We start from the raw sequence: 22,389 nt of genomic DNA, 5'->3' as shown, positions 1-22,389 counted from the left end.
GTTATGTGAAATGGAGCAGAGCACAATGTGACTATTGTGCTCCTTGTGTGCCTATGCGGCTGGGACCCGGTGCCTGATGAAAGCAGGTTTAAGGGTAATTGTGCAATGAATTCTCTCTAATTGAAGCTTGAGTGCAGCCTTGTGGCATCAAAGTCAGAGTGTTTCATCATGGATCCTACTCTGTCGCTTTTATTCAAATAAGACGACTTTGAATGTCAAATTTGAATGCTGCATAGCACAAAGCAAACTTTGTGATTCATTCATTCATTCATTCAGTCATTTTCCATATCCGCTTATTCCTATTCAGGGTCAGGGAGCTGGAGCCTATCCCAGCATGCATTGGGTGGAAGGCAGGAAACACCGTGGACAGGTTGCCAGTCCATGACCAGGCGAACACATAGAGTGACAAACATGGACAAACACATTCATGTTCACATTCACACCAAAAGGCAATTTAGAGTCTCCAATCCACCTGAGCTGCAGGTCTTTATACAGCTACAGTATCTTAAACAGTTATGTAAGCAGAGAGTTTCTCTGTGGTGCGGCTGGAGGCTACCCACATTATTACAAATTGTTTGAAATAGATGTTTTCATGGTTAAACACAGCTATCTATGAGGGAGAATAGTTGGGAGGAAACCCACACAAATACAGTGATGCAAACATGCAAACTCCTCACAGAAAGCACCAGGACTGAGATTCAAACCCAGGACCAGGCCGAAGTAGTAACCAGTGAGCCACCAGGCAGCCAACTATGTCATTAAAAATTCTAATCAATAATATGAACAACTCATGTGAACTATCTACCTCCAATAGAATGTTTTTTTTTTTTTGTTAACTGTTAAAATTGCTTACATCATAGGATAATTCAAACTGGGGATCTGGTTGAATCGCCTACGTTGAGCAGAACCTCTGTTATGAAGAGGAGACTTTCCTTGTGAATAAAGGTAAACAGTAACTCAGTATTGGTTTAGAAGTTTAATTTCATGGTGACAATATGATAAATTGTGAAAAATATATGATATATGGATCCAACGCCACTTCATTCTTAACCACAATGTATTAACCACAGATTTTGTCTCCTACAAAGCTGTTTCACAGACAGGTATAACCAATATTTATATGGAACTGCCCCTTTTAGCAAAGATAATTACATATCTTCACTTTGACAATAACTATTTATCATTTCATATTATCACAAAAGCAAACAAACACAAATTAGGTTTATCACAAGTCAATTTTTCAGATTACAGTTTTACAACTGCATAATTTGTCCATTCTACAAAAGAGAGATCAGATTCACTTAACTCATGCTCTGGGCTGATTTGTGTCACTGCATGATGTGATATTTTACTGATACCTCTAGGGAATTTCTCTTTTTACTTGCCCCCCTCCACAGAGAGATCAGAGGTCAGAGGTCAGGGTCAGCTACAGAACAGCACCCCTGGGCACCTGGGTTCAAATCCGGCCCAGGACCTTTGTCACATATTATCCCCCTCTTTATACTTTAATTAGTCCATAACCATAGGATAGCCCATAATAGTCAGTATGTAGCACATAGAAACAAGAGAACATATGTGGTGACCACTTGTAATCACCTAGCAACCATATAGTAACACCATAGCAACCACTACTACGCATCTAGCAACCACCTAGAAACACCCTAGCATCCACTTACTATCACCTAGTGTCACCTATCCACCAGCTTTGCTGCTCAGCAATCACCTGAATTTTCTTCAGGAAATGCATCTTTCTCAATCACTGGCTGATGAGGTGAGCAAAACACAATGCCACATGGCTTGTGGTTGGCTAAGTAAAGAGTGGGATGTGCCCACGGGTGGCAGCCTTGGAGGAGGTGGCTGCCTTCCAGTCATCAAAGAAGCAAACAAAAGCTCCTTGTTCTGTGCATCTGTAAATCGTTCACCTACACAACCAAAACAAACGTCTAAAAAATAGACAGATAAATGCAAACCGCATCATACATGTAATTTGATTTACAAATGCAGATTCAACAACATGTGATATGTTTGGCTCTGAAAACATACAGTATTGTAAAAAAACAAAAAAAATGAAAATCTATATTTTTTAAGTTTGGTAGCATGTGAAAATCTGTTGGAGTTTTTTAATGAAGTATCAAAGTATTTGTGGATGGTACACAAAATATTTGTGTTTATTTTTATATCTTTCATGGTATATTTCTGAATACTGAACCACAATTCACTCCAATTATGCTTATGTCGTCTACCAGATGCAAAATTGAACATGCAGACGGGAGGGTAGGCTAGTTGAACTATTGAGTGACTTGTCTTCTGAAGCATATACGATCTTTGGTGAGAGCTCATCCCCTGTGGACGGCAAGCCGTAGCTGCGTCCAGTCTGTCGTAATCATTCTGGCGTAATGACCACAACTATATTAGACCTAACCTTTGCCACAAGAGGCAGAGAACTGCTCATTATAAAACGACAATACAATAACAATCTATGCCACTACAAAGTAGCTACACAAAAGTGACACTATTGCTATCATTTACATTAACCAAGTAGATCAAGGCTACGTTTAACTTAGGCAAAAGCTTTTCTGTCCTAACCTGCACATATCATTTATCGGTTTTGGTTTTCTCTCATAAACCACGCTCACACGAAGGCTGTAAAGGTCCACTAATAGTTTAGTGGATTTCCACGCCGTTTTCCTTATGTTTGAATAAATGGAAAAGGCAATCATAACAAATCCCATCCTGTGATAATATGATGACATCATTGGCCGAGCCTGCTGTTATTGGTTCCAGGAAGCGTTAGAATCAGGAATCAGCTGTCAAAAAAGTAGCTAAACAAGTGTAAGCAACGGAGCTGGAAAGAGGTAATTTATTAAGTTAACGTCGACTAATTAAATAATCAGTCAGCATATACGTGTCGTCTTTATTATAATAAGTTATTTGTTTATTGTTGGTTGTGATTATGGCCGTGGCTACCTAGAGTGTAGCTAAATAGCTAACATTAGCTAACCTACGTGAGCTTACAGCGTAGCTTGCTAACTAATTTAGCTAGCTAGCTGGCTAGCGAGATGAACTCGGAAGGTAGCTAGCTAACTAAGCGAATTAAGCTAACTTAGCGTTAAACAACTGACGTTAATGTTAACGTACTGGTGAATTTGTAATCCACATTGATTAACGTTAATGTGCTTGTTTGTTTACTAACATGTAATCTGTCAGCGCAAATGGTCGCAAGCTTGCCACCAGCAAAGTATTGATACATTGTTGTCGTCAATGTTGACATATCTAGCTGCTAGCTAACTACTAGCTAATGTTAGCTAATGCGTTATCATAGCAAGCTAACAGTAACACACTAACGCTAGCTAAGCTATAATCATCGACATGTCTTGATCACCGAATCCAGGTTAATTCTAGCAAACTTTACTCTATCTAATATGCACTGCAAATGCTATATGATAGCTTAATGACAATTTACTTAATTTATCTTATTGAAATGTTACTCATGATCTTGAAGACTAACATAAACAGTTGCTGTGTCCAGTCTATCTGTGGCCTGTCTGTGGCCCAACTGTATATAGGATTTGGGATGTGAATAGTCTTGGTTTACCAGAGGCAGTCATGGTTTTGCTTTTGTTTTGTCACAACCTGTTTTCAGAGATGTCAAGAGCATGTGAACAGCACTGAATGCTTGCTTGTGAGCTTTGACTGAACACACCCGTGAAGATGCCTGCAGTATCCACTGGGGTCAAGGAGCTGTATCTTTCTACATCTCTGGGTGACCTCAATAAAAAGGCGGAAATTAAGCCAGACAAGATAAACACCAGAAGGTATGTTTCACACTCATGGCAGAGTTTTACATTGAGCAATCAGAAACGTGACAATAAGCCTCCAAAGTATAGGCTATGTGATGTGAAAAATATATGGAGAAACTGGGGTTGATTAAATAGAATTAACACAGCCAACAAGCCGGTATGATATACTTGTGTAATGTCAGTGATATAATTGGTCAAAGGAATTGGAGAACATAACACATTCATGTTCAAAATTGTGAATGCACCCTTTCTTAACGTCAGTGAAGTTGGCAAATTAAGGTGACAATTGTCTCTTATTTACTGTATCACAGCTATGTTCAGAGTGCCTGTAAAATCTTCAAGACGGCAGAGGAGTGTCGTCTGGACAGAGATGAGGAGAAGGCTTATGTTCTGTACATGAAATATCTAACGGTGTATGATCTCATCAAGAAAAGACCAGACTTCAAGCAGCAACAGGTACAATGGCCGTTAATCAATTGAAAAATGTAACTTGGAATATTTCTATGGCTGCACTAATCTACTGTGGGAATTACTTACGTTTGAAACTAAGATGTTTTTTATGTGAACAGTGCTTCCTTTTTATGTAAAGACTTGTTGATCCATGGAAATGAGTCAAGAATTCAATGATTCACTAATTTCTGCTTAAACTCTTCTCTATTCCAATGTCTAAAGGAGTATTTCCTGTCCATGCTCGGCCCAAACAGCTTCAAGAAAGCCATTGAAGAAGCTGAGAAACTCTCAGAAAGCCTTAAACTCAGGTTAGGAGCTATGGTTGTCTTCACTTTGTCTGCAGCTTATTCAAGTATAACCTGCAAAATCTATTCATTATGTATTGTAAATCAAGAAGAACGCTGGCTTAAGATTGTACATATATGAGAATTGTAAATATGTAATCATATTTCTTTTCTGATTTACATTGCTGAGTTTTCAATTTGTGTAATTTCAAACAGGTATGAGGAAGTTGAGGTTCGAAAAAAGCTTGAGGAGAAGGAGAGACAAGAGGAGAAGAAAAAGAGGGAGGAGATAACTGAGAAAGATGGGGGTCGAGCCTCTCCTAAAGCACTGCCAGCAAACAAGAAGGACAGCAAGAGGGTAGAAATGTCAAATAATTAATATCTGCTCTTGGTATCTCAATATTAACAATATACATGTATGGTATTTGGCAGACACTTTATTCCAAAGTGACTTACTGTACTCTGTCTACATATGTGGGTGGTTAGCCCTCAGTGGAAACTGAGTCTAAGCCAAGCAGTGTGATTATCATGCTGTACTGACTGAGGGATAGTTAATACACCCAACCTATTTCATAGTCAAAGTAATGCAGTCTGGATCTTTTGGTTTGTGTAAACACAGTTATAGATGGGGTTCAACCTGACAAAAGACCCGCAATTAATAGGCGAGTATAAAGTTGAAGTCTGGCAAATGGATGTCGAGGTTACAGTTTAGCATTAAACCCAGTAAAACATTTCCCAATTTGTGAATTTGGTTAAACATCAAGTTTTATAAGTAACGTGATGAAATCCTTTCAACCTTTCCTTTGCCTATTCATTCACAGACATCTAATTGCACATGGCTGGGTTTTGCTTACATCTGCAGTACACAGTTTTAAATTGGCGAATCCAAGGTTTCAATTATACAGTTTGTAATATGTTTGCTAGCTAAAGGAAATGTGGATAATAAAAGTCTTAATGATGAGTAGTAGCACCCACTTTTTAATGATATGTAGTAACCCTACCTTACCAAAACAGTGTCTCAGGTTTGAATGTCTCACTTAATAGACTTGTCATAACTCACGTGGAATCATAGAATCAGCAGATACAGAATATATGCATGACATTGACTTCATATAAAGTAGTTTCTTACCATTTGAAGTTGAATCATGTAAGGGGAAATTAAGCCGAGTAGAATTCAGTCAAACCGGTATTGTCAACAATTGTTTATTGTTTCAGCTTTTATTTTTTGTGTCTCTATGTCAGGTAAAAGGAGAGCAGAATGAGTTGAAGAATGCACCCTCAAAAGGTAACCATAACCTCACAAAAAAACTCTTAGGAAGCTGTGTAGTTCTTTCTAAGACATTGTAGAAGTCCTAGTAGAAAGTCTGAAATTCGCTAGCGTTATGTTTATCCTCATGTGTAAAGTCCATGAAGTCTTGGAATTCCTAATTCTAAAGCCACCACTTGTGAGCCATTTATGGATAGTGGTCACTCCAAATTCTATATATATTTTGTATTGATTTAATTCTTCCATCTGGCAGCAGCAGTGCCTGCCGGAGGGATCACAGCAGAGAAGCTTTTCAACATGATGAAGGACCAGACAATTACAATCGTTGTCATGGACGCCCGCAACCACAGGGATTTTGAGGACTCCCACATCCAGGTCCCAGCCCAGACCTGCATCAGCGTACCTGAGGAGGCCATCACCCCAGGGTGAGACAGGAGGGGAAAGGAGTTTGGGGATCAGGCTTCATACCCAATGCTTTGATTTCACACTTGTTGTGACAGCTGACCGTGACAACGCTGTGACAAACAAATGAATGAAATGTTGACTGAAATTGGTCACCACTGTTGGAGACCGCTCTCATTGTTCTATTAATAACTTTGTATCTGTATCTGTATCTTAGACCTCCTAAACTGGACTGTAATTACTTTTCAGAATCACTGTGAATCAGATTGAGGCGAAGCTGCCGGAGGTTTCCAAAGAGCAGTGGAGGCGGCGGGGCTTTGTGGATTATATAATCCTTCTGGACTGGTTCAGCTCCGTCACTGACCTCAGACTGGGCACTATCTTGCAGAGCCTCAAAGACGCTCTCTATAAGGTAGCTTTTGACAGATAAGTGTATGAACTTTTGAATTTGTGAGTGTGTGTGAGCTTGAAGAACTGTTTTTCCTGTGAGGTAATGTGCTTGCACACTCCGCAGTGGGACAGCATCACCATCCTGCGCAGTGAGCCCCTGGTGCTGGAGGGAGGCTATGAGAACTGGCTGCTGTTCTACCCCATGTACACAACCAACGCTAAAGTTCGGCCCCCTAGACAGAACGTCATCAGCACCCTCCCTCAGTGTGAGTATCACCACCATACCAGCGCAGGGCAGGGCAGTCTTAAAGGAATACACCAAGTTTTGGGGAGACTGGCCCATTGGTCAATTTACCCGATAAGTGATGAGGACACAGACATTAAAATCATTCATATGTCTCTGGTAGATCACTTGCTCCGGTGATCCATGCTAACACTTTAACATGCAGTATGTTGAGTGATGGTAGGCAACTAGCATTATCTCAAAAGTCAGAAAATGAGAATTTGTAGCAGATCTAAAGCTAAATGGTAAGTAATCTTAAATTATATACGGCCAATTCTGGCAGTTTTGTGTAGGAGATTAGTATAATTTATACGAAACACAATATAAAAATAGCATACTGTTTTGAACTGCCAAGGACTACTTTCCTTGTTTCCATAGGAAGAGAACGTGGTGGACAATGGGTTGTGCAGGTAAAAATCACAGCGTAGCGCATGAACGCATGAATATGTGGTTGCTTACCTAAACTAGTTCAAAAATGAACGTGGCTACATAAGCTGTATTAATATAATGTAAGATAATAATTTTTAAAATTTATGAATCTACAGGCCATATAATAAAAAACAACTTTTTAATAGTAAAAATCTTCTTACTTTGGATAATCCTACTTCTCTCCTGTCACTCAACATAGAGTATGCTAAAGTGTTAGAATGGAAGACTAATGCAAATGATCTACTAGGGGAACATAGACAAGTGTCTATGTTCATCATTTTATGGCTAAGTTGACCAATGGGCCAATCTCAAAATCTTGGTGTGTTCCTTTAAGCCAATTGTTTTTACCTTTTAGTGCTCTGAGTGCTGAAAACATGCTTTAACCTCTCAGCACTGTTGGGAGCCAGTAACAAGAATAGGAAGTCAGCTCTGTAAAGGAAGCTTCCCAGTAGACACAGAGCCTAACAGTTTATTTCTCATGCCTCTATGACAAATCCTACGCTCAGAGTTACTGGCAGAAGTTTCATGGGAAAGGAAGTTTCCGGTGTTAGGCAAGAAAAGAGGGGAAACAAATTCTATGACAACTTCACAGTTCTCCCAGTGTGCTTGATTGAATTTATGAAATGACCAAGAGTATATACTAGTGGTTTTTTTTTTACTTTGTTGAAGGCTGTGGTTGTTCAAACACAAAAGTTTTGTGATTATAATTTCATCCACTATTGTTCATCAAGTGTAGCTGGATTTTTCTGTCTTGTGTTAACTTGCCAAGCAAGTGACTATCCATTATAATATTTAATTTACTCTTTACTTACTTATGTATTGAGCAGTGAACTTCAGCTACCCATCCCTAGAGGAACCAAAGCCTCCAATCCCACCTCAACCAGAGGTCGAAGCTACTCCTGAGCCTCAAGCCCCCCCAGCTCCCCTGCAGGTGAACGGGGTCACTCCAGCAGAGCATTCCACCCCAGAAACCTCCACGGTAACTGACAAGCTGCCAGACACTATAGATTCCCCCATCACAGGCTCCACAAACTCTGGGCTGGATGTTAATAAGACGGGCCCTGCGGCAGGTACACCCAGCCAGTCAGCTGCCGCAGCCAAGGCCATCCCACAGGTAACTGCACTGTCCGACTGTCAAACCTTTGAAGACAAGAATTTAAGGTCTCTTAGTGTCACTAGTTGAATTGACATCACTGTCTACCTCATGTTATTGTTTTACCCTCCTGTTCTCTTCTCCCAGATTGACCGTACCAAGAAGCCCTCTGTGCGGGTGTCGGACGAGGCTAAGCCTAGCCAGGATTTGACCCAGAACGGCCCAGTTGTCCCAGACCGCTCAGCCAAGCCATCCTTCAATCCCGGCACCTCTCTGTCTGAAGAGGAGCAAAGTCAGATACACTCTGAGGCAGCCGCTGTGATGGAGAAGGCCAGGCAGGAGCAGGAGAAACGTAACCAGGAGCGTCGCGTGGAGGAGGAGAGGCGGGAGAAGGAACGGCAGGAGGAGGATGTGAAAGAACGGCACGAAAAGGAGGAAAGTGAGAAGAGGAAGGAAGAGGAGGAGAAAAGACATCAGGAGAGAAAGAGACTGGAAAGGCAGAAGGCAGAAGAAGAGGAAGAGAAGGAAAACAGAGTTGGGGAGGAGAAAGAGAAGAGGGGGAAAGAGCAGAACTCTGACACACCCTCGAAAAGGGTATCTCTGGACTCGCCTGCTCCCAACCACACTGTCAATGAAATTAAGGTCAGTCTTTGCATCTGTCAGTCTTTTGCTACCACCACAGTGAAGTTTAATTTCATCCTTGTGTCCATGGAAGATCTGTAATACATGTGAATGTTCAAGGAGGGAAGTTTGTCACAATCCCATCCATTGTCACTGGAGAAGTCTGCCCCAAATCACATATCTGGGATCAAACGTTATCCTTTCTCTAATTGCTATGGTTATGGCATGGGACAAAGTGTAGGGATCTGTGGATAAACGGGCAATGGGTTGAAAACATGTACATGCTAGCTGACAAGGTCACAAAGTGAGTTGCCCATTCCATATTCATGCCATCTATGAACGCACAGCCCATCAATCTGATCTCATTAATTTGACAAACTCTTAAAAGCTGAATGATTTTAAGCTCTGTTTTGTCCCCAACCTCAGGCTCCTGTGAAGCCTAGTAGTGAAGTAAAGAGCGGAACCCAAAAGGCAAGGATTTTAAAAGATAGAACACCTGATGACTATGACAGACCCAAGGTATACCAACACTCGGCCAACAGTGTTGATCAAGGCATGCTTTTACCCACAATGCTTCAGCCAATTTCCAAATCCTTTCAGCCAAAAGCATGTTGTTTAACTGGAAATTGTTTGCCACAAAGTGGTCATGAGCAAGTTTCCCAAGAACAAAGAAACGGCTTATTACAGCGTTTGACTGACCTCTGAAAGAATTACATAATTCAACAATTGCAGCAACTATACAGTATATACAACTAAAGTGCATGCTTCGCTTTGTGAAATGTAAAGAACTATTGGAGCCATTTGTCACAGCTGGAGACAGCTTCAGATGTGTTATTGGTAACTTGTTGGAAAAGAATCCAGCAGTTGTCTCTCTAATCCAATCAGAAAGAAATTATGTTTTCTGTTAGCTCTGCTTTACTTAAACAAGCAAATAAGGTAAATGAGAGTTTTACGGTTTGACGGTGGGCATTAATGAATGCCACCCAGCAATAATGGGCTTTCAGAAATATGCAGGCAAAGTATTGACTTTCATTGCGTGTTGCCATTCCATTTGTTTTATCCTTATCATGAAAGCTCCCCTCATGTTTCTTGGCGTAGAAGACTATTTTAAGTGATGTGTGTGTGTGTGTGTGTGTGTGTTTATTCCACAGAGAGAGCCCCTGACCAGAGCAAGGAGTGAGGAGATGGGTAGGAGTGTACCAGGCCTGCCAGACGGCTGGATGAAGGTACCAGACACTTGCACCTGAAAAATGTTTGACCATGAGCCAATATAAAGTCACAGTGAGTCAGCTGGTCAGACAGTTATCCAAGATGAAAGTACTGTAGAAACATCTGTGAAGTAACTATATTTCCTTTAACTGAGATGAGATTGTTTCTGGCTGCTTGATACTTGCCTTCTATTCATGTCTTCTCCTCCAACTTCTCTCCAACCAGTTCCTCGACATTGTGACGGGCACCTACCGTTACTACCATTCCCCAACCAACCGCGTCCACCTGTACCCTCCTGAGGTCACTGTTCCCCAGACTCCGCCCTCCACGCCGCCAACAGCCAAGCAGAAACAGCCTCGGCCAGCCGAGCCAGACCAAAGCCGCGAGCGAGAGCGGGAGCAGTCAAAACTGAAACGCTCCTACTCCTCCCCTGATATCAGCCAGGACCTGAGAGAGGAGGCCCAGAAGAAGGTCACCGTCCCCGCCACTGCTGCCACACCCACCATCAACAGAGAGACCAAGTAAGGCACACAGAGATGGTTTATGACACTAAAACTAATTCCAACTAATTTGGGTGGGAAATAAAAAAAAAAAATTAATTGGAATGACAGGAAACAGAATTGAATTCCATGAAATTCCACTTCTAAGAGAGGTTGTCTTGACTTGCTAAACACTATAAATCAAACATTATGAATCAAATAAAAGACAGTTAAACAAATCAAATATATTCAGTCATAACATATATATAAATGTATTACAATTACATGTTATGCATCAAATACCACCTGAAAGGCTCCTTTAACATTTTATGATGTTATATATTGATAATATGTAACACTACATATAATCTCAGATATGTGTAAGAAAAAACAAAAAAAGTCACTCTTTTCTCTCACTGTGTCCCTCTGTCCTCCAGACCTGCCAGTACTAAGGTCTATACTAAAGTGGAGATCGCCCGGCCATCGGCTGCCAAGATCCGCAACCTGAACCCTGCGTTCGGTGGTCTGGGCGCCTCGCTGACGGGCCTGCGTAACCTCGGCAACACATGCTACATGAACTCCATCCTGCAGTGTCTGTGTAACACTCCTGCCATGGTCGACTACTTCAACAAGAACTACTACCAGGAGGACATCAACAGGTCAGGACCCGGATAATGTGAGAAATCGAGTGCGAGACAGCTGAATTAACAGAGAAGTGTTAACGTCCCTGTCCCTGTTCTCTCCCTCTGCCAGGGCCAACATCCTGGGCCATAAGGGCGAGGTGGCGGAGGAGTTTGGCGTGATCATGAAGGCCCTGTGGTCGGGTCTGTACAAGTGCATCAGCCCGCGCGACTTCAAGATCACCATAGGGAAGATCAATGAGCAGTTCTCTGGCTACGACCAGCAAGACTCCCAGGAGCTGCTGCTGTTCCTGATGGACGGCCTCCATGAAGACCTCAACAAGGTAGAGCTCACACTAGAGGACAAGCCAGCATGGGGATACAGGGAAATGGCCACCGGATTGGCATTTTAACAGTTTTACAGTGTTACGCACAGGGAAAAAGATCTGGAAGTCTGCTAGCATGGAAAGAAAGGGTATAATGGTTTGATTTATTTTCAAAAGATTTGATATTGAAATGGTTCTTTAGCCACTGATAACATATAAATATGCTCATCCTAAATGAAATATTGAGTAATTATGTACGAAGTGATTTAATTCTTTCAACCAAGACATAGTGTGGCCTGCCTTGTACTACCCCTGTATGTTGTTGCACATTTGCATTTTAATAATCAACACTTAGCCTTTTTATCATTTTCCTTCTTTCTTTTTTCACTGGGTTTCATTTTGATGGCAAATTAGAGAGTAAGTAAATAGCTGTGTGTCCTTGGTCCTCCTGCAGCAGTGTGAGTGTGGTGTGTCTGCATCTGTGTGGTCTGATGCTCCGTCAGAACCTCTGTGCATGTGGACCCAAGACATGCCTCATTGCCTGTACTGACTGACTTCTCCTCTACTGGCTTCATGTTCATTTGAATGGGGGAAGGGACTAGCTGGATTGGGAAAAGACCAAAGGAGAATATTTGATTTTCAAACTTAGCTCATTATTGACCTCTTTCTTTTTTTTTTTTAAGTAGACAAAATATTACATCCCTGTATGACCTGATCCCTCTTCAGTCATTTTTCCTAGTGTCTTCAGTGAAGATGACCGGGTGGGGGGAAAGTTAATACTAATGACTGTCTCCACCTGGTGGCATGTTGAAGTAGTACATCCACTAGATTTCACTTTTCAACCTATCCAGTCTTTCAAATGAAAGGAGTATGGTAGGGTGTAAGGGCTGAAATGACAGCGGGCCCTCCCATGCATTTCTCATGCCACTCTCTCCATCTCATTACATCCCTTGTTGTGTGACCTGTCTTCTGCCATCAGGCTGGCCCAGTCCCAGTCCACTTTGTCTCTCCAGACTAATTGAATGATGAAGTCCAGACTAATTAATGAGATATTAATTAGCAAGTGTTAAAAAAAGCCTGTCTTTTGTATCTTCCTGCCTACCATACTGGAATTGAACTGGATATGGCTGAACTCCATGAGAATGAGGCTGAAAGACATTAGACTGGTGTGGAATACAGCATCAGCAATTTATAATGGACAACGTTTGGTGCTCATGGCAATTCAGTCTCTAGTTCTTCTTAAGTTCCAGTCTTTTTCAGTCCCAATATTCAATATTTTGTCAAATATTTTAATTGTGACCAGTAAAGCCTATGTCGACTATCATTGACTAAGCACTAGTGGCATTGAGAAGGCAGGTTTTTGCTAACGCCTTAGCTGCAGTTGTTCCTATGTACCAACATGTTGTTTTTCCGTCTCTGGTGTCAGGCGGACAACAGGAAGCGGTATAAGGAGGAGGAAAACGACCATCTGGACGATCAGAAGGCAGCGGACCTGGCCTGGGGCAAACACAAGCTGCTGAATGAGTCCATCATTGTAGCGCTGTTCCAGGGGCAGTTCAAGTCCACTGTGCAGTGTCTCACCTGCCACCGCAAGTCACGCACCTTTGAGACCTTCATGTACCTGTCGCTGCCCCTGGCCTCCACCAGCAAGTGCTCCCTCCAGGTCAGTCAGTCAGACCTCACACACTCGTGTCAGAGTTCTCAAGATTTTTTTTCTTTTCAGCAAAGTTCTGATAGGATTTCAGTTTGTCAGACAAATTGAACTCCATCAATTCATTATTCATAATTTCATTATTTGTGAAATACGTCTGGGCGACTAATTTTCTGGAGTTTCCTCATTTAACAAAAACAGTAATCACAACAGAAATAAATTGTTTGACATCTGTAGAATCTGAAAGCTGTTTTGTGCTTTGTGAGACTGGAGTCAAATGAATGTTTGCTGCTGCGCGACAGGACTGTCTGAAGCTGTTCTCCAAGGAGGAGAGGCTGACCGACAACAACAAGGTGTTCTGCAGACACTGCAAGGCCCACAGAGACTCTACCAAGAAACTGGAGATCTGGAAGGTCCCTCCCATTCTCCTGGTCCACTTAAAACGGTCTGTAGTGCTGCGTTTGCTTACATTTAAAAGTGTATAGATTGAGTGGCCAGGGCCAAATGCTCGCTTACAACCTCATCACTACCTACTGACCAGTAGTAAATACTACTAGTTTTTTCAGTAAATTAGTTTTGAAAGTGTTTTTTTTATGCTAAAACAATATACAGTATGTTCTAAATGAGAGCAAAGTTATATTAATGAGTAGGGGTAAGTACAAAGATGTAACCTGCATCCATACATGAACAAGAGTACTATCCAGGAGATGAGACTATGAATATTAGCCATGGATCGACTCTGGAAATTATAATTGTTAGAGTCCTGATGGATCCTGATTTTCCCCTGACTAGTTAACTTTTGCTGGACCGAGCTTTGTTTGGGTTTCTATTTGTGTTACATTACTATGTTGACTGTGTATGTGTGTGCATGTATGTCGTTTTTGCAGCTTCTCCTACGAGGGCCGATGGAAGCAGAAGCTGCAGACGTGTGTCGACTTCCCTCAAGACAGTCTGGACCTGTCCCAGTATGTCATTGGACCCAGGCAGAGCCTCAAGAGATACAGCCTTTTTGGAGTTTCTGTAAGTAATAGTGTAGCGAGTTCTGTAGTGAACAACCAACAAAATTGCAAGGGACAGTATCGTCCGCCAGCACTGTAGCTGGATGGTCTGATGTGTGATATTGCTTTTATAAAACAGTTTATCAAATAATGGTAATTTGAGACAACAGATTAGGATTTTTGTCTTTTTATTCATCTCGTCCAACAACAATAACAGTTCCCTCAGGATTCCACTGCCAAGTGTTGCCAAGCAACACATGAACTGTTTATATTACAACACCTGTGAAGCGGAGTGTTGTGTAGTTGTTTTTATTTTTTTGATCATCAGTAAGGATTAAGTGTAATGATAATCTGTCTGCTCATATGGCACCATAATCAGCAGAGAGCGCTTACTTTCTTCTTCTCCACCACCAGAACCACTACGGGGGTTTGGATGGAGGCCATTACACGGCCTACTGCAAGAATTCCGTCAAACAGCGCTGGTTCAAGTTCGACGACCACGAGGTGTCCGACATCTCCACCTCCTCCGTCAAGTCCTCCGCTGCCTACATCTTGTTTTACTCCACCCTGTGATGGAGCTGCGCGACACAAGAGGACACTACACCGGTGCAGCGATGCTCAAGGCGAGAGGCTGTTGTGTTTTTTTTATTTAAAAAATCACAGCTCTGAGGACCTGTTACGCAGGGTTGCAGGGTTAGGCGTGTGTGTGTGTGGGCGTGTGTGCGCACGCGAGAGTATGGGTATGAGATCCAGTCTGAGAATGGTGCAGGCACTGTGCAATGCTTCAGCTACTAGAAGATCCCATAGCTGTTAAAAACATGCCGTCTATTCATATTAGAGACCTACTGAGACTTAACAGATGCTCCTATTACTCTGACTTGTATACCTTGATGGTTGTGTTGTAGGACTGACAGCCGGTTCAGATGCTCTTTACTCTCTTGTTTCTGTTGCACTCAGTGTGGACGGCCTTTTTGCAGAACTGATCTTCAGCTTTCTTGTACTGTGAATACACCAGGGTTAAAAGTTAAGACGGCATGTACATAACCTACCAATGCTGATATTGCACATTTCAACGTGTACATATAGAAGGGCAAGGTGTTTATCTGTAAAGTGACCAAATTCTTTCTTTTTTTTTTCTCGAGTGTAGCAGCCATCACAGTATCACCCTGTTTATGATGACGAACCATTTGATTTAGGAGTGTTCTTCATAGCCTTCTGCTCTGTTTTTAATGTGCTCTTAAAGGGGGCGGAGAGTGTCGAAGCTGATTTTACATGCTCCCCGACTGAGCAGCGGATTGAGCTTGTGCTTGTTCGTATTAGCCACGTTCTTTATCAACAGCTGCAACATGATGCACTTGCACAATATGCAACCATTTTAAGTTGTTTCAAGCAGATCACGTTCTTGGAAGGAGACGCTAATGACCGACTCAGAATGCTTGACTTTGAGATTGATACTAAAGCCGCGACCTTGTCCGAAGCCTGATCAGTTTTAAGAAAACTTTGCTGTACAAGGTTGGTAGTACATTTTGTTCTCTGTTGAATACACTTGACTATATACATTATTATACTGTATCTCCAATGCAAACACAAAAATCTATTTAGGGCAGAAATGTAACAGTCATTTACCTTTTTTATTTTTTTGAGGATGATTTGGTATCTCTCTTGGATGTCCTCCTTATTTCTATGATGCTGAGTTTGAAGGAACAGGTGTTTCCTGGTGGCCGGAGGCTACCAGTTTGATCTTGTAGTTTCTCCTCTATCAGATTGATTGCGATCTGGTTTAAAATTACCTTCAATGTTCAGTACTGACCTGAGGGAACGGGAAGGCGTCAGAAATTGGCCTTATTCGCTTACATGACTGTGTCAATCTTAACCTGACATTTAGAGACTGACTGACTGACCGACTGTCCCTGACAAGACCAAGCACAAAGCATACTGATATTATTTCTGGAGGAAATTGCTGGAGGAAATGTGGATCTGAGGTAACATGATGCGACTCTCTGAGTACAGTTAACGTGTCTAGCATGAGATCATAATGTATTTCCTTTCTTGTATATGTTGATTTTATTTCTTAACGCTCTAAAAAATTTTGTTTCAGATATAACGATTATATTAACCTCAAACAACTCATATGACTATACCTATTTATTAAAACTGCTTCCAAATTAAACATGTGGTCCGTTTTTTTTCACAGTGTGTGCATGAGCATCGAAAGATATTTTCAGCAAACGTCTTCAGTGCTGCCGTCTTGACAAAAACGGATTTACTCTGTTTAGTTTCCAATCCCTTCATCCCTTGTGGTTGTAAGACGATACAGTTTACACACATTGTACGCAGACATCTTGCCAGCATTTCTAGATTATGCATAATAATACCACACATCACACAAGTTGATGCTAGATCATCTCAGTTTTATTTGGGGAGAACAGAAATTACAGGATGAATTTCTGATCAAAAAAGAGATGGTGAAGCCTGCAGGGGGAGTTTTAGCTTGGCTGATGCAGGCACATGGGCCAGGTGTGTGCCAGGTTATCCTCATCATGTTTGAAATTCATAATTGTTGCAGTAGATTTGAAGAAAATGGACTGAACTTGGAAATCAACCCCTCCAAGGATGAGAAGAGGCAGCTCAGAGCCTGTGGATCTTGGGCTGGTGGAAGGGCTTGCGGCTGTAGAGCAGCATGTAGGCGTTGGGAGACTGAACTGAGCCGTCCTGTACCTCCTTGACCACAGAGTCGTCAAAACAGTGCCAGCTGTGGGTCAGGGCGTTGTGGCACAGAGCCGTGTAGTGGCCCATGTCCAGGTGACCTGTGTGGTTCTGGAGAGGGAAGAGTTACATGAGCAGAAACCAGGACAAAACCCCATTGCTGCACAACACAGGCCTGTTTTTGTCAGTTTATGTCATTATTAATTTCCTCTGGCTGTATGTAACAGATATTAAGTCTTGGGTAGCTGCCATAGTGTAACACTATCAGTGGTTGACGTTATTCATGGAGTTCATGCCGTTCTAAATGTGTGGCTGAACAAAACCATCTCAAATCAAGAGCCTTTTCTCAAAATCTTGCACAGTAACATTCAACACTAATTTATTTGATTTTGCTGTGGCACAAAATGTGAAAATTACCAAAGCTTTCTTTGGATTATTTCTTTCTGGATAATCTTTTGCCATACTGAGTCACATATCCTAAAAAATTCTGAAAGGGGATGTGTGTTATTTTCCTGGCATTGGAGTTTCTGTAAGTAATAGTGTAGCGAGTTCTGTAGTGAACAACCAACAAAATTGCAAGGGACAGTATCGTCCGCCAGCGCTGTAGCTGGATGGCCTGATGTGTGATATTGCTTTTATAAAACAGTTTATCAAATAATGGTAATTTGAGACAACGTGTAGTGGCCCATGTCCAGGTGACCTGTGTGGTTCTGGAGAGGGAAGAGTTATTGTGTGTTATTTTCCTGGCATTGGACAAACCAGTCAGTACTTCAGAATAAACAGAAACCAGAGAACAAAGACTGTGATGGGCAATGCAAAGCCTGGATCATCCATTGACAATGAATAGATGACAGACTTTAAATGCAAATAAAATTTGTCTAAACGTTTACATCTTAAAAAGCTTTTATATTACAATATCATTATATGTCCCAAACCGGGGGTTAGGGTTAGTAAACTAGGTTATTATGTAAACTTATTCCCAGAAGATTGTCTTGGTCTCAGTTATTTTGTCCACCATTTACAAATTATTCTCCATATAGGGTTACAGCTGGTGCAGCAGCACAGTTTATGTGACAAGACAAACTGCTCTCCCTTGTCTTGGTTATTGAAGACAGTATACTCAAAATGTGCTTTCATGAGATACAGGAATAAATTATATTTCAAAGATGATGAAGTATTCTACTTAAACGGTTCATTTAGCAAGTAGGGCTCCGAATCTCTCTCTCTCTCTCTCTCTCTTTCTCTCTCTCTCTCTCTCTCTCGCTCTCTCGCGCTCTCTCTCTGTGTGTGTGTGTGTGTGTGTTTACTCACCACTACAGCATAGAGACAGTAGGAGGTGTGCTGTGCTGAGGGGCTGGATAGAAACGGGTTGAGGTCAAGGTTCTCCATTGAGAACAAAACATTAGTCCTCAGTTTCACCTTGTTCATCCCTTTACAACCAAAACTGCAATAGATATAAACATGACATTGACTTAAAAAACATTATTGGATTACATATTTTTTAAAATTATTTTAGGGGATTCTTTCAGACATTTCAGACTTTAACAGATGCAGTGGTGATATGTTGTTCGATATTTACCCACCGTTTGAGGTGCAGCATGAGGATCTCGGGGGGTTCGTCCAGGGAAGTGAGGACCGTCGTGTCTCTCCTCACTCCACACGCTGAACACAACATCTGCTCTCCTCCGGTCAGTATACTCTGCTGAAAGAACAGAGACAGGCAGTCCTGCACAAGACAGAGACAGAACAATACAGAAAACAGAAAAACAGAGAATAATAACGTCAAGACCCCCTGTATCTAAAATATGACACACATACAGTACACAATGGTGTGTGAATGGGAGCTGTGAGGAATCTGCTGCTGTAAAAGATAGGCTACCTGAAGGGAGCACTTGATGATGTCTGTTGGGATGGGTAAGGACAGCATGGTGAAGATTTGTTTGCTGTGTGCCTGATGATTGCAGTGCATACAGAGTGTCATGTAGCTCAGCTGGCCCTCGAACAGATGTGAGACGATGGTGGGCTCCCCCGCTGCAGTGGGAGGGTTTCTATTTTGGTCCCGTCTTGACTCTCGTGTTGAGGAGCACATCTGGCGCCTCTCACCCTTTGTGTACACACACAAAAACACACACATTCACTCTCTCAAACGAGTTGACATACTAGGTATAGTGATCTGCAGAGGAGTGACGATGAGACAGCAGCCTCGATCTGCACCTTTTTGAGGTCGTCATGCAGCGCGTTGAGGAGGAAGAGCAGCAGCTCCTGGGCGTCCTGCTGGGATTGGTTGTTGAACTGGGGGTGGATGGAGCACACCGCCGACCTCGCCTCCACAGGGGCACAGCTGGAGCTCTGTCCCAGCCACATCTCCTCCAGCAGGCGGACAAACACCTCGGCCACCCGACACTTACGCCTGACCAGAGGTTAGATCAGGGGAGACGATGACTTCAACTGTAAACAACTGTGGTAGCCAAAACCCTTTAAGCATTTTAACCACTTCTCTATATTTAAATGGTTATATTCTCATGGCACCAAATATGAGTGTGAGAGAGAGAGAGAGAGAGAGAGAGAGAGAAAGAGATACTGGTCTTACCTTGCCAGCTCTTTGCGTGTTCCCTGATTAAGGAGGTATTCAACAAGAGGCACAGTAGAGCATAGACACTGTAACACAGCGTTTAAGTAGCAAGAGTTGCCAGAGTTTTCCAGACCACAAACCCCTGGCTGCCTGCAGCCCTGCAACCTCACTGCAGAGCTGCAGCCAGGCTCCTCAGTTTGCATCGCCTCGCCGCGGCTGGTGGTGTTTGTCCTGCAAGACCAATGACAGAACAGAAGACAAAAAGTCTGATCTCACTGTCTCCCATAAAGAGCAATATTAGACTTGGAACAAAAATATTTAACACTTTATTTTAGAGCTCAAAGTTTCCAAATACTTTAAAAAACAGAAAGTTATTTATCACACTTCTAACACTTTGGTTTGCATTTTGTTTTGGCCCCTAGCGTCTAATATTGTGAAGGGTACTATTAGCTTGAACTGAAAGAGTGTAATAAACAGTAAGATTAACCTTTGCTCAGAAAGATTAGTGATGTAAGTCTCTTGGTATGAGCTGGTGTGTGGCCCTGACAGGACGGGCACAGCCACACTGTTGTCCACGGCCAGCTGAGAGGCCAGAGATCTGGTGAACTCCGTCAGACAGATCTGCCTGCCTGAGTCCTGGCTCTGCAGACTGTGGAGAACAAATGTGTTGATGCAGATCATGTGTAGCGCGGCCCAGAGGCCTGGGAGAAACACATCCACTGCCGGTCCCTTCAGGTCCGACTGAGGAAACAGAGCGGGCCCGGTCCAGCCCTGGAGATGGGCCACCAGCTGAGACAGTGGGTCCTCAGGTGTCCATTGGTGCTGATGCGGCATAACTGGAGGAGATGAAGAAGATGCCTCCTCCATGACTGGCGTCTTCACAGAAGCAGCAAAATGGATATTGACCCCCAAGTCAGAGAAGGTCTCGGTGAGTCTGCCCTCCATCCACGCAGACTTGTCCAGCTGCACCAGGTGTCCGCGGCTGTAATAAGGCCTCAGGAGCTGGCCAACTACCTGTTCAACCACAGGAGTCCTACTGCGCCGCTGGAGCTGCTCTGGACAGTACAGGTACATGTTACAGATGAAGCCTGAGCTCACGTCACAGAGGAGGGCGAGGTGGAGAGGGCAAGGAGCCTGCTGGTAGGACAGGAGGTATTTCTTCACAGCCAGGTGCTGACCAGGTGTGTATAAGGCCTGACAGCGCCTGGTTAAGTGGCTGCAGAAGGCAGAGAGGGCCTCCATCTTGTCTCCATCCTCCACCCTGGACAGAGACAGGAGGTTGGTCTGGAAGCTGCTTCTCTTCAGGACACCCTGCCATCTGTCCAGGTACAGAGACAACTCAGAGTCCGAGACGCAGTCCACTCCTGTGGACAGACCGCTCTGCAGAACGATGGAGAACCACGTCAGAGCCTCGGCGTACTGCTCCTCTGACAGCTCTGCGCTCTGCTCCCTGCTCTGACTGTAGGACGAGCGGCTAGCTGCAGCGGCCCTCTTGGCCAGCTCCTGGACCGCTCCTCTGTCCAGCACCTCCAGCAGAAGCTCCCGGGCCGTGTTGTGCACCTGGTAGGTGGGGCCCGTCCGAGTCCTGGTGAAAGGTTTAACTTTTTTAGACCTGAAGAGGTTTGGTAGACACAGGCTGTCCCTCTGGGTGGCGACTTTCATCTCATCCACTAGATGGCACTCCTCCGACGTCCAGGCGCACTCCGTCACTGACAAGGCCTTGGCCTTCATCTCAGCCTCTCCTCCTCTCCTCAGTCTCAGCAAAAGCCTTCTCAAGTCAGTGTTGGTTTCTCTTGCAAAAAGACACCTCTGATGTGAAACCTCTGGGATACGGCAACAGACATGCCACAAAAAACTCCATTACTGTGTGCCTTCAAAATTTCTCCTCCACTTCTCAAATTTCTCCTGGTAGCTCGTTTGGTTTGATTAAGGGAAGAGAACCAGACACAGAACGCAGAGCTGTGCAATGGCGGTGGTTCTCCTGCTAGATAGTGCGTGTGTGTGTTTGTGTGTGTGTATGTGAGAGTACACATTGTCTGACACTCATGAGGATCTGCTGTGGAGGTAAATCACCTGGGACCCACTGTAGCTAGAATGCAGCTAGACAACAGTGTCTTGGCAACGTATAAACACCGACAACCCTTTGACCTCAGCGTTGATCTCATGTCATGTTTTGCCCAACATGTGTCACTTCAGAGTTTGGCTTGGTCTTTACCAAACCAATCAGAATACCGCTCACTGAAGGGAAATCATATATATTGTCCTTTTGGTTCATATGTTAGTCTTTTAGTAGGTTTTGAGAACATGAGCATTGCCTTTCTCATCTAAAACAGAGATTACTATACTGAGGGTCACTGTTCCTTAAGAGCAAGCAAGAGCTTTCCTAAGAGTGCTTTTAGATGCTGATGCTGATTTTGAAGCTCATGTTAGAAATAGGCTAGAACACCAGAACAGCTTTTAACCATTGAAGAAACACAGCAGAAGTGTTGGGTTTCAATTCACTAACAGACTCAGAGAGCCTGCATTGTTATTCTACAAGTAGATTATTGTATTTCCCTTTTCTCTGGTCTGCTGGAGTTTTGACACATCTTGCTGTCGGCCTGGCCTGGCCTGCCAATCTAACTTAGACGTTTGATGCTTGCAAGAAGAAACTGTTCACTTCCCTGCTGCAGTTAAATTGAGTTTATTCATTAGAGTGTATTTGGTGTGCATTCATAATGATCTCATACATATATTCATCTTTATTTGCTGCTTTTTTGTTTTAAGCTGCTGTATGTGAAGAAAATTGGAAGGTGCTCTATGACTTAAA

At 43.0% G+C, this 22,389-nt stretch overlaps 2 protein-coding genes across 3 annotated transcripts; one reads left to right on the top strand and one right to left on the bottom strand.

The window, feature by feature from the left end:
- The first annotated feature begins 2,717 nt into the window (after positions 1–2,717).
- Positions 2,718–16,466, top strand: usp8 (ubiquitin specific peptidase 8). Of its 2 annotated transcripts, none has more exons than XM_071901472.2 (19): positions 2,718–2,855; positions 3,644–3,815; positions 4,112–4,256; positions 4,473–4,558; positions 4,751–4,892; positions 5,777–5,819; positions 6,058–6,226; positions 6,453–6,615; positions 6,718–6,859; positions 8,133–8,419; positions 8,546–9,040; positions 10,171–10,245; positions 10,454–10,749; positions 11,145–11,366; positions 11,461–11,671; positions 13,080–13,316; positions 13,607–13,749; positions 14,192–14,324; positions 14,717–16,466. In XM_071901472.2, the coding sequence occupies exons 2-19, from the start codon at positions 3,712–3,714 to the stop codon at positions 14,873–14,875; spliced, it is 3,252 nt and encodes a 1,083-aa protein (XP_071757573.2). In that variant the 5' UTR covers positions 2,718–2,855; positions 3,644–3,711; the 3' UTR covers positions 14,876–16,466. The 2 variants fall into 2 exon arrangements, with proteins under 2 accessions (XP_071757573.2, XP_071757572.2); XM_071901471.2 differs by having other exon boundaries at positions 6,055–6,226.
- A 464-nt stretch (positions 16,467–16,930) lies between these two features.
- LOC139913444 (uncharacterized) lies at positions 16,931–21,311 on the bottom strand. The gene is made up of 7 exons (XM_071901458.2): positions 20,068–21,311; positions 19,599–19,796; positions 19,223–19,418; positions 18,888–19,112; positions 18,592–18,734; positions 18,320–18,452; positions 16,931–17,119 (listed from the first exon to the last, which is right to left on the bottom strand). Exons 1-7 carry the CDS (start codon positions 21,309–21,311, stop codon positions 16,931–16,933), a joined length of 2,328 nt encoding a protein of 775 aa, XP_071757559.1.
- Between the last annotated feature and the right edge of the window lie 1,078 nt (positions 21,312–22,389).

This window comes from Centroberyx gerrardi, chromosome 1 (assembly GCF_048128805.1).
Source record: "Centroberyx gerrardi isolate f3 chromosome 1, fCenGer3.hap1.cur.20231027, whole genome shotgun sequence".
NCBI classification, from domain to species: domain Eukaryota; kingdom Metazoa; phylum Chordata; class Actinopteri; order Beryciformes; family Berycidae; genus Centroberyx; species Centroberyx gerrardi.
Note: the sequence above shows the minus strand (reverse complement) of the source record. Positions and strands in the feature narration are given on the sequence as shown.

Coding starts and splice junctions, on each gene's coding strand:
- usp8 (XM_071901471.2), top strand. CDS start 3,712: ATGCCTGCAGTATCCACTGGGGTCAAGGAGCTGTATCTTTCTACATCT. Junction 4,559..4,750: donor TCAGAAAGCCTTAAACTCAG/GTTAGGAGCTAT, acceptor AATTTCAAACAG/GTATGAGGAAGTTGAGGTTC. Junction 13,750..14,191: donor CTCCTGGTCCACTTAAAACG/GTCTGTAGTGCT, acceptor TCGTTTTTGCAG/CTTCTCCTACGAGGGCCGAT.
- LOC139913444 (XM_071901458.2), bottom strand. CDS start 21,311: ATGAAGGCCAAGGCCTTGTCAGTGACGGAGTGCGCCTGGACGTCGGAG. Junction 18,735..18,887: donor TCATCAAGTGCTCCCTTCAG/GTAGCCTATCTT, acceptor TGTCTTGTGCAG/GACTGCCTGTCTCTGTTCTT. Junction 17,120..18,319: donor ACTGTCTCTATGCTGTAGTG/GTGAGTAAACAC, acceptor TTCCCTCTCCAG/AACCACACAGGTCACCTGGA.